The following is a 12,633-nucleotide window of genomic DNA, read 5'->3' on the forward strand; positions in this document are numbered from 1 at the left end:
CTTTTTTAGTTTTTATTCTTAAATTTTTCTTCTTTTGCTATGCTAGCATGGGTTGGATGAGACGTTTTGGGGGCAGTATTCTCTGACCAGATGCCTTTCTTGACTCTAACCCTTACTTTCAAGTTTGGGTACTTTCTTCTGCTGGTCTTCACACACTGAAACTGTTGGGCTGCAGGACATTCCGCTTGTGTGGAATGTAAATGAATGCTAACATGGGCAAGTCGCATTGATGTAAAAACATGTCTATATACATACATACTTAAACATAGAAACACACACACACACATGCATATATATATACATACATACTTAAACATAGAAACACACATACACACACATATATATATATATATATATATATATATACATACACATACATAAGTGTTGTATAACCATAGGTAATTATACACTAAGAGGAAAACCAGCAAGTGGTTTCTTTGCCTGCTTAAAGAAGCTGTCAGATCTTCAAACCATGAAAAATACATTCTCATACATAGTGTGTTGCGTGTAACCAGGCTAGACAATTTGAAAAAATTAAAAAGACCAGTTATTCCTATACCTCAAAGTTTCACCATTAATAGTTAAACAATTTTTTGTGGTTTGAAGATCTGATATATATATATATAATATATATATATATATATATATATATATATATATATGTACATATATATATGTGTGTGTGTGTGTGTGTCTGTGTTTGTCCCCCACCACTGCTTGACTACTGTTGTTGGTTTATGTCCCCATAAACATAACTTAGCAGTTCAGCATAAAAGACCAATAAAATAAGTATCAGGTTTATAAATTAGTGCTGGGGTCGATGACCTCAGCTAAAAACTGTTCAAGGTTGTGCTGCAACATGGCTGCAGTGTAATGACTGAAACCAGTAAAAGATGCTGACAATCTCATTTGTACTATGACCAGCTGTTCTGTGTTTTCAAAGAGATGGAGAATTTTTTTTAAAGAACTCTCTTAGAATTTCATCTGAGTGGGCAGGGGCCGCACAAAATGAAGTGCCTTGCACTATAGCACTGTTCAATCTGGGGATTGAAATCACAACCTGATTATTGTGAGCCCAATAGTAGAGCACATACGTTTTGAAGAAGAGCGTACTATTTTGATTTTACAGTAGATTGGTTAGCAGTGCGTATGGCACCAAATGGAGAAAAAAACTGACTCCAACAATTCACTTGGAAATATCTGTTTGCTAAAGGAAATAAAAGCTGAAATTGTGTAACATTTTCTAATCTGGGAAATTGGATATAAAATGTTGTGGAGAAAAATAAAAATGGAATTCTTGAATGTTTTTTTTTCATGGTTTTTTTTTCTTCTTTTTTTTACCTTAAAAAGGGGTTTTCTACTTATTTATCTCAAACATGTTTTAGTTGAATTGTTCTGAAAATATTGAATATTTTCTTGGAATCGTTGAAGTGAAAAAGATCTCTTTTTTTTTTTTCTTCTTGATTCTGACTGTTCAACTGTAAAGTTTACCTTCCACTATTCCCAACAAAGTTGGTTCATACAAAAAAGGGGGTTGTGTTAACTGGTCCACCAGGAATATTTATTTGTAAGGCTTCCCTAGAAACAAACTTTGAACTAACCCCTTCAGTGTATTAACCACTTCACGAACATGCCTCTCAATATTTCTAAAGTCACCTTCTGTTATCTTTGCATTCTCTTTGGTTTTTCAAAGCAGAGCTTGCCTATGTATTTACGTAAATATCTCATAATTAATTTTCATGTTGGATTTTTAAGTAAAAGAAAGTCTAACACCTGCAGCTGTTTCACTAAGTAAAATTTTGATTCAGCAAACAACGTTATTTTGATGAAGAAAATCAGGAAAACAGCAGAAATATAAAAAAAAAAAAAAAAAAGAGAGACTTATTTATGAACATTTAATTTTCAGTGTTGTCGTAAGTGACTTTTTTTGTTTTCTTCTTTCCAATGAAATGATAGCAAAGAGCAAAATATTTTGTTCTCATACATAGAGAAATAGAACAGAAGAAAAACATTTAATAATTCATAATTCTCTTTTATCAATGGAAAATTCACAGGAATCTGATGTATTGATGAAGTTGTTTCTAGTTCATAGAAATTGGGACTTTGCTCTCACTCTACAAACAAACAACTCTCGGTGAAAGTTTCCTTTTTATTTCATAGAAGATTTTCATCAGTTTATTTGGAAAGATAAATGTTACGCTTGGTTGCAAACAATTTTGATCATGTTTATCATAGATAAGACATTATTAAGTTACCTTTTTTTTTATCATTTATAAATATATATTTTTTCTGGTCAGAAGCACTTTGCTTTATTTCTTCTCTAGTTTACCTTTTTTTTTTTTATCTTTCTTTTTTATCTTCAACTTTTGGTCAGTCATAGCTACCATTATTGTTGTTATTGTTTTGTCATGACTACTGTCCACTCTGGTCTTGATTGAACGCCAATAAAATCTCCATATTTTATCTCGTCTCTATAAAATATCCGACAATCATCCTGTCAACTCGTGAACACTATACAACTAAACTACTCAAAGTATTCCTCCTAATGTTATCTCTTTTATTTTTTAAATATCTTTCTCTATCTATTTATTTAATACTTACTTTAATAACTAAGTGGATTACACTGAGTGAAGACAGCAACTAACGACTAATTGAATTAATAGTCGTTAGCTCTATTGATCCTCTTAGATTGTTTTCAACATTGCTATCACCCATAGCTTGACCAGCACTTTCACTTATGTAAATTTTTGTTCATCCAATTGTTTTTGCTTTTTTTATGTAATTTAATTTTTTTTTTTTAACCTAATCTATTTGCTAGAAAGCCGGAGATGTCTGTGATGATGTAATTATGGGATTAAGTGAGTTAGTACTGTTGATATTTTTCCTCAACACTTTAAGTATTAATTTGAAAGTTATTCGTTACAGAGAAAACAACAACCAACAATGTTTTTAGGGGAAGTCTATAATTGTTACAACCGTATGTATATATAGACATGGTTATATAATTTTATGTGTATATATATATATACATATATATACATATATATATATATCACCACTTATTTAATGTAAGCAAACTACGAAACTTTTGTACTTGTGTGATTATCTATTTCCAAAACAAATCCTGCCAAATAGATTTTTAAAATTTTTGATATTTTTTTTTATTAAAAATACTTTGTGATCTCTAAGACAAAAACCAAAACAAAAAAAAAAATTTTATTTGATTAATTCAAAAGGATTTATTTGAATATTCATGTTAAAGTCTGATATTTTGTAATGAAATCTATTTTATTAGTGAATGTCTGTAATCTGGTTAATGTCAAACTGGACACTCAAAATGAGACGTAGATAATGTGATTTTTTTTGTGTTCAACTTGCATTATTAATATTGAAAGCAATAATAATCTTTCTCAATTCATTTTTACATATTTCCCCATAGCATTTATAATGTTAGGAAAACTGCTTGCTCTATTTGGCAAATAGTTCTTGTGCATAGTGTGCATATATGTATACATTTATATATGTGTGTGTGTGTGTGTGTGTGTGCTTCTCTCTTAATTTATAATTGATATTATGAGCTAGCGATATCAGGAATTTTATGTTTCTTTCACAACCAGCCAACTTCAAGGCCTTGTGTTTACGTTATCATTCTTTCCAAACCTATAGAGTATAAAAAGTACCTGCTCTGAATAATTCTCAAAAAACCCCTTAGCAGCCAGTCTGGTCAAACAGTGGATATCTCAATACATAAATAAACTGTGTGGTGGGGAGGGGGGAACGGAATTGAATGTAATGATATTCCATGATTACGGTCTGTTGCTATGAATCCAGTTTGGTTTCTGCCATTTATTGTTTAAATAACTGTCTCTATCTTTGCTTTCATTAATGTAATTATCAATTCATTTTAAATACCTGGCCTCAATTACTTCATATTTACCCAAAGGACATGTTCATTATCTTTTGTCTTTTACTTGTTTCAGTCATTAGACTGTGGCCATGCTGGGGCACTACCTTGAAGTACTTATAGTCAAATGAATTGACCCCAGTTCCTATTTTTAGGCCTGGTACTGATTCTATTGATTTCTTTTGCCACACACAGACACTCACTAATTCCAGCCATTTATCTTGACTCTATGGGACAATAGTTGGCATGTTTAGTGCCCCAGCATTTAATGTCTGTAAGGAATCCTCTAAAATGTACAAAGTAACCCACCATCACAATCAAACCTCATACATTTACTGGCCCCTTCCTCTGACTCATCTACTTCCACTGCTACTCAAAGGCGGCTGACCTTGTTCCATCTTTATTTAGCCCTGCACCCCTCCCCAACTCAATTATTTCTCCTCTCATCGCCTGCATTGTGTCCTCCACCAACCCTAGGCCCTGCATTAATCACTTCCTTTAAGCCCTTCTTTAGAAGATCAACCTGTTAGAAATCCTTACCTGCCCATCTTTTTTTAATCCCTGTAACCATCATCCCCCCCGATCAAAAACATCATCAACCCCATTGATCCATTTCACTGGTCTCAGAGGTTTTGTGGAGACTATGGGCATGACCCCAGTCTTCAGACCAAACCATTGAAAAGAGAAAAAAAATAAAATGACTGATGATCCCTACTCTGTTATCACCTTGTTACCCAGCCCCTGCCAATACGTCAGGCTTTTCTCAATCACCATGCTTTAGATGACTGCTTCTCAACCAGGGTTTATGTGACCCCTGCTAGTCCATATAAATCTTTAGGGGTCCATGCAAGCAAAATAGTAAATTGGAGATCCACAATAGTATTTTAGGGGCCCATGAAAAAAACTTTGTTTTAGCTGTATTCATTGCAAGACAGATCTAGGGAATGGGGTGACAGTGGAATAGCAGGGACTTCAGCTCTGGTACACAACCACGTCAGATGGATGATACTGGTGTTGAGTTTCTGATGACATTATCATTACAAGCCTCTCAGAAGTTGAGGGTTCAAGTCATCCTTAACCTCTAATAAATCACAATAAAAAATATTTGGGAATCAAGACAGATGTGGTTAAAAGGAAAAAGAGAGGTTCCTTTTTATTTAATGGCTCTGTCACTACAATATCATTATTTCCATCACCGTTGCAACGGTAATTTTATCTTAAAGGAAACAACTGCTAATAACACAGACAGCTTCTCTACTTCAACAGTTCATGGCATTTTCACTAACACAGAAAATATTTGATAAGAGATGTCAGGCAATGTATTTCCTATCTGATTGTGTTAAATGTGTATGTGTGTGTGTTTACAAGTGTGTGTGTGTGTGTGTGTGTGTTTGTAAGTGTGTGTGTGTGTGTGTCTGAGCACGTGCACAAAGGTGAAGTGAGTCCATATTCTCATTTTATATTTCATGTATTTCACTTCTGAAGTAATATTAAAATCTCAAATCTGAAGTGAGGACTCTGTTGATTCGGTAGAATATTTCCTTTTTATTCAACTTGGATCCAGCTTGAAATCTCTGAAACTGTTTTTTCTAAATCATCATCACCATCATCATCATTTAACGTCTGTTTTCCATGCTGGCATGGGTTGGACAAATAGTAATTAAAATATATATCAGTGGCACGTAAAAGGCACCATCCGTCCGTGGCCGTTTGCCAGCCTCGTCTGGCACCTGTGCGGGTGGCACGTAAAAAGCACCCACTACACTCATGGAGTGGTTGGCGTTAGGAAGGGCATCAAGCTGTAGAAACACTGCCAGATCAGAGTGGGCCTGGTGCAGCCTTCTGGCTTCCCAGACCCCAGTTGAACCGTCCAACCCATGCTAGCCTGGAAAACGGACGCTAAATGATGATGATGATATAGGTGCAGGAGTGGCTGTGTGGTATGTAGCTTGCTTACTAACCACATGGTTCCGGGTTCAGTCCCACTGTGTGGCACCTTAGGCAAGTGTCTTCTACTATAGCCTTGAGCCGACCAAAGCCTTGTGAGTGGATTTGGTAGACGGAAACTGAAAGAAGCCTGTCATATACATGTATAAATATATGTGTGTGTGTACGTGTCTGTGTTTGTTCTCCCAACATCGCTTGACAACCGATGCTGGTGTATTTATGTTCCTGTAACTTAGCAGTTCAGCAAAAGAGACTGATAGAATAAGTACTAGGCTTACAAAGAATAACTCAATTAACTCAACTAAAAAGGCGGTGCTCCAGCATGGCTGCAGTCAAATGACAGAAACAAGTAAAAGAGAGCAAGAGTATACGAGGTCTGATCAATGAGTATCAATAAGTAGCCATGCAGAGTTAAGCTGCTTGGCAGAGATTGATCTGGTACTCTGCTGTTTTAACATTCTAGCTCACTTCTGCTGTTTACAGCAGTGCTTGGAAGGAAGGTGTGTAGCATGTGATAATCGCATGGACCATGACAGAGAAAATTGTCATGTTGTACCTGCTTAGAGGCCTATGCAAGGTTGCAGAAGGTGTATGGAGAGGGGTATATGAGTCGCACACAAGTGTCTGAGTGGTTGAGTAGTTTCCAAGATGGCCAAAGAAAATGTTGATATTGATGAACATTCTGGGAGACCCACAACCAGCAGAACTGAGAAAAACATGGCAGATGTGCATGCAGCTGTGAGAGGAAATTGTCGAATCCCCATCTGTGAGTTATCAGAGGATGTGCAGATTAGTTACGGCTCAGTTCAGTCCATTATCTCTGAAGATTTGGGTATGAGACGCATGTCTGCCAAGTTTGTGCCAAAACTGCTTTCAGCTGACCAAAAAGACACTCGGGGTTTCAAGTTGCACAAGATCTCATTGAATGTGTCAAGAAGGATGAAAACTTTTTGAAAACTTTGCGTAGGCCACTGAACAGGTATTTCCAAGCTTTTGGCAAAATTTGATGCAGATTCTCTGCTCAACTTGCACTGTTAATATCAATACGATGATCACGCGCTACGCACCTTCCTTCCAAGCACTGCTGTAAACAGCGGAATTGAGCGAGAATGTTAAAACTTAGTGCACATAAACAGCAGAGTTCAAGGTCAATCTGTGCAAAGTGGCTTTACTCTGCATGCTTTAGCTTTGTTACTATGGTAACTATCCGGATATATATATCGATCAGACCATGTATAGTCATGTATTGAGTCCTATATTTTCCTGATTGCATCACCAAAGTTATAACTTGGAGTATAAATTTTTCTACCTTTTGCTTCTTTTTGTTTTCTTCCTATGTTTGTCTTCAAAAGATTGGTTAAACATTGTAACTAATCAACATTTTCTGTTATAAAAATAATACAAAACACTAATTTCTATGACATCTCTGTGTCTTGTGATTAGACTTTAGGAAAAAGAAAACAAAACAAAAATAACTTCTGCTTTTTAAAAAAAAATAGAAAATAAAAGTAAAGACAAACTTTACAGGAAAAATGGAGAAATGGCCAGAAATGATGGCAATCATCAGCATCATCATCGGTTTTGTGTCTGGATTTTTGTGCTTGCATGAGTTAGAGGGGTCATGTTTAGCTCTCAACATCTCATCACTTGCTGCACACCTTTGTTATGTTACTATTCTCAGATTCAGTATCCTATATATATATATATATATATATATAATATATATATATATAATATATATATATATATATATACATATATATATATATATATACACACACACACACACACCTGATGCAGAGAAGGAATTGAGATGCAGGGAAAGCAGTAAAATGTGACAACTGATGCAGACTTTGGTCCCAGATTCAGTCTCACTGTGTGACACCTTGAGAAAGTATCTTCAGCCATGGCCTTGGGTTGACCAAAGCCTCGTGAATGGATTTGGTAGATGGAAACTGAAAGAAGCCTATTGTGTGTGTGCATGTGTGCGTGCGTGCGTGTGTGTGTATCCGTGTGTCCATGTCCCACCACCACTTGACAACCAGTGTTGATTTATGTTCCCATGACATAACAGTTCAGTGAAAGAGACTGATAGAATAAGTAGTAAGCTGAAGAAAATATAAGTACTGGGGTTGATGAATTTGACTGAAAGTTCTTCAAGGCAGTGCCCCAGCTTGGCCATAATCTAATGAGTGAAACAAGTAAAAGATGTAAGATGTATATGTGGGAAGGTGAACATATTGAAATATCTACATCAAAACATCACAGGATCAAATTCAAGTTTTCCTTTTATTACCGACTTCAAACCTGCTCACAATTAGGTGTCCACTTCCCCCATTGTCCGGCGATAAAATATTTAGTGACTTTCACTTGAGAATGATAATTTAGCACTTCACACTGCAAAAGATATGAAAGCTATCATCTTCAGCTAATTGTGAAATCCTCTTAAAAAAGAGGCATCAGGTAACCACAGTCAGTCATTTGATGCTGTCGTATTCCAATAGAGCTTTGTGATTTGATTATCTCGTTGTTGTCAGTATGGCAGCTGTGGCTGGAGGGCACCCAATCAATATTGCACTTTGACACACATACTGAAGCTCTCCATTCAATCTGCATAAGACATTTCACATTACTTCTTTCAGATTAGCTCCATACACCTCGGCTTCTATTATCTTCAAAAGAATATTTATGTTAAACATCTAATTATATGAAGCATTTGAAAAGAGCAGCCACAATTGTTGACCGTGTTGAATTATTGAGTTTCTTTTCACTTTGTTAACTCTGGTCTTTCCTCAGCGGAGTACCATTATTTCTCCATAAAATATTGTATTTGGCACCATTTCAGAATACTTGGGGCGAGGGTTAATTGCCTGTTATTGTAACTATTCGTGATCATTGATTTTAACATGTTCAGACTGAATTTGAAAACTGTGTATCATAATTACTTCCCTACATAATGAAACCACACAAACAGACCCCTTTTTTTTTTTCAGAACTACAGATAACATCGAAATGCTATCAGATATGCTCTCTTTCTTTTTTTTTTTGTTTTGTTTTCAGCACCTTAGACTGTAACATCTTAGGGAATCGAGTTAGTGATAGATTTTGATTAATGAATATAGTCGTTTCAATACATAGAAATTTCTAATACTATTATGGAAGAAACTGAGCATCGTCTCTTCCCCTTCCCCAACCCCTAAACAGCTTCAGGTTCATCTGAAGAATACATTGAGATACATTGACTATAATAGCAAACTACACGTGACTCTTTACATCTGATAATGATAAAGGCTGTTTCTGAAAATCAAAAAAAAAGTTAATTTAAATTGTATGCATGACTGTTACATCCATTTTATTGGTTTTGTAAAAATGTGACATGGAATATAAGTGAGCTGATTCTAAAATCTGGTTCTTTTTTGGTGTTATGGCATGGAGTGGCTACCCAGGAAACATTACCAACCACACAGTAGTAATCCATAGTAAGATATCATCATTCAACATCTGCTTAAAATTGAACCTGACAGATATGTTGTTATTGCCCCATAAGGCAATTCATAGAAGCAGAACCAACTTCAGTTTTTGGTAAAGCAGATTGAAGGAGGATAGTATTTTGAATAATAAAACACAAGAACAGGAATTAACTCATTGGAGAAAATATGGAAAATCAAAGTGAGAAATTCTTTGTGAAGTGAGAGGGAATCAAAATGCCAAACTGTGTGATGAGGTTTGACATAAAAACCAACAAATTATATTAGAGAGGAAGTATGTTAGAGATGACATGTTTAGAATATAACAAACAGAGGTAATATGAATGGATATAAGAATAAAGAGTCGAAATTCATTACGGTGTGTGTCTGTGTGTCTGTCTGTTTGCTTATGTATTTGCTGATGAGATGAACATAAATTGTAGGCAGTGTTATGAGAGCATTTACTAAATATATTATTAATGGAGCAAAGGAGTAATTAAGATACTATTGTAATTAATCAAAGTGATATTAAGGGATAGGTATGACACTTAATCCTGCCCCCAAGGTAGAACCAAAATGAAGGTCAGCACATAGATAGAAGCTGTGCGTATCTTGTACACAGCCACTGTATCAAATTGAATCAATCATTAGACTAGTCACATATATTCAATTATTGCTGGTTGGCAAGTCAGTGTTTGATTTAATAGCAACCACAAACAACTGGTGTCATTAGAGCGGCACTTCTCTGTGTGCAAAGAGCGGTGGAATTAATCATTGGCAGCCTGTATGGAAGTGTAATTTGTATTAATCAGTAAGTCTTCTGTTGTCAGCCATTACAGGGATAAATTTGACAGAGCTGACAGGAGAAAATAGAGAGAAATTGAAACTAATAAACAGACACACATGTAATTTGGTTTTGTTGTATTAGATTGAGGAAGTTGATGCTATATTTTTCAATGCATCCTCTTCAAGAACCTAGAAAAGTATTTAGAAAATGTAATGAGTGTTTTTTAATTAATTAGCTAAGAACAGTTAATTCTGATTGCAATGGAATTTTCAGTTGTAATCACAAATTGAAGAAGTTTCAAAAAACTATTTCATGTTGTCTTTGACTTAGGTTTCAAGTTCTTTAAAATCTACTAAAGTTGATTTAAATAGTAAACTCAGAACTCTATATTTGAGATGCATAACCACAAGGGTTCTTCATTTCTATTTCCTCAGGATTTACTCATCCCACTGTGTTCTTAAATCTGCCTCTCATTATCTCAGTCGTTATGGAAAAGAAACCTCAATCCATTCAGAAATTTGTATCTGAATCCCTTCTTGTTAAAATAGTCAATAGGATGCTTTACAGGTTGTGAAAGGTATAATACAAGTCTACCTTGTTATAAAACTGGTATCTTTCAAAACAATAATGTTAAAATGTGATATATTGGTTTCAGATTTTGGCACAAGGCCAGCAATTTTGGGTGAGTGGGGCTAAGTCGATTACATCAACCCCTGTATTCAACCGGTATTTATGTTATCAACCCTGAAAGGATGAAAGGTAAAGGTGATTTTAAACTCAGAATGTAACAATGGACGAAATGCAAGCATTTTGCCTGGTCTCCTAACAGTTCTGCCAGCTTGTCACCTAAAAAACTGGAATCTTTTAACATATTATAAACAAGGGGATAGAAGAAGGGAATTTACCTTTGATCCACTAAGACAAAACAACAACTAAAAGAAGAATATCAGCTCCTTTGGGTTGTCAGAGTTTACAAATTTTTATTTCAACATAGGAGCTCTCAGTACAACACAGACTGTCAAGCAGTGGTGATTGTGGTGGGGGTGGATAAGCACAGACACAAAGATACACACACACACATAAAATGGGCTTCTTTCTTTTTCCATCTATCAAATCCATTCACAAGGCTTTGGTTGGTCCCAGGCTGTAGTAGAAGACACTTACCCAAGGTGCCACACAACGGGACTGAACCTAGAACCATGTGGTTGAGAAGCAAGCTTCTTGCCACACAGCCTTGCCTGCACCTATCATAGTTGAGCATTTTATCAGAGATATATGATTGACTAATTGACTGATGCTAGCATAAGTCATCACTCACTCCGCTTCGACACTAGTGACTATAAGTGAAGTAGTTTAGTGGTTTTTCTCCACACTATTAACCTAATCTCTTGTGTTTGTTTTCAAAAAAATAAATCCAAACTTTGAAGTTAATCGTGTGGAAAACCCAAACAACTCTGTTTTAAAAGTTGATTAACATTTTAGGAAATGGTTAACATGTTTGAAAAATCTTCTACGTAAGATATTTACATTTTATTTATTTAAAACGTTTTTTTTTCCTCTCTGCCCATTAAATGGTTGTGAATTGGCTGAAAATGTTCTAAAATTGAAGAACTGTTGATTTACTGATGAATGCTTTTCTTAAGACAATATATATATGTGTGTGTGTGTGTGTGTGTACATATATACATATACATACACACATCGTTAATACTTTCTCTTCATTTTCTGTTTCTTACTCTTATTATTGTTATTGTTCAAATATATATCTCTGTATAAAGAGTGTGTATACACACTCAGACGCACATACATATATTACCCAACCCAAATACCATACAGCATTGGAAGCAGATGCAAAATCATGATATACATACATACGATGCTGATGATATATCGTATATATATATATATATATATATACACATATGTAAGATGATGATGATATGTATGTATGTATGTATGTGAGTGTATTGAAAGAGAATGTTATGTGTGTTAGATATAAATTCAATTTTTGGACTCTACTGTTTGTAAATAGCTTTAGTTTATTGAGAATATAAAGCATGTGCACACACACACACACACACACACACACACAGATGTATATATACACACACACACATGCTGTGGGATAATGTTTTATAAGCACATATGTTGGCTTCTCATAAATGTTTTCTTTACTGTTGCCTTTAAAGATCTTTGATCTTGGATTAAATTCTTAATTTATTTACGAATTTATGTAGGTATATCACACACACACACTAACACACATATATATGCATGCACACATGCACATGCATGTGTGCACACATACAGATGCATGTGCATATGCATGCGCACACACACACACACACGCACACATGTAAACCATTTGTAAATATATTTCAATTCTTACTTTGTATTTTTTATTAAGTTTCTGGAAATTTCTTTTAATTTCAGGTCCATCATGTAGTCACTTGTAAATGAACTTTGACCCAGCAGAGATGGAAGGGTCATCTGTATCAAACAAGTCACAAAATAATCAAGGTAAGTTA

The 12,633-nt window shown here is 35.0% G+C and overlaps 1 protein-coding gene across 7 annotated transcripts in view; it reads left to right on the plus strand.

Annotated features, from left to right (window-relative positions):
- The window catches only part of LOC115224688 (calmodulin-binding transcription activator 2-like), a 761,011-nt gene that overhangs the window by 444,059 nt on the left and 304,319 nt on the right, over nucleotides 1–12,633 (plus strand). For all 7 annotated transcript variants that reach the window (XM_036513528.1, XM_036513532.1, XM_036513529.1 and 4 more), the window contains one exon: nucleotides 12,539–12,625. In XM_036513528.1, the coding sequence (XP_036369421.1) occupies nucleotides 12,562–12,625 (64 nt within the window). In that variant the 5' untranslated portion in view covers nucleotides 12,539–12,561. The remainder of the gene's footprint in view (nucleotides 1–12,538; nucleotides 12,626–12,633) is intronic.

Source organism: Octopus sinensis, linkage group LG26, assembly GCF_006345805.1.
Source record: "Octopus sinensis linkage group LG26, ASM634580v1, whole genome shotgun sequence".
NCBI lineage: Eukaryota > Metazoa > Mollusca > Cephalopoda > Octopoda > Octopodidae > Octopus > Octopus sinensis.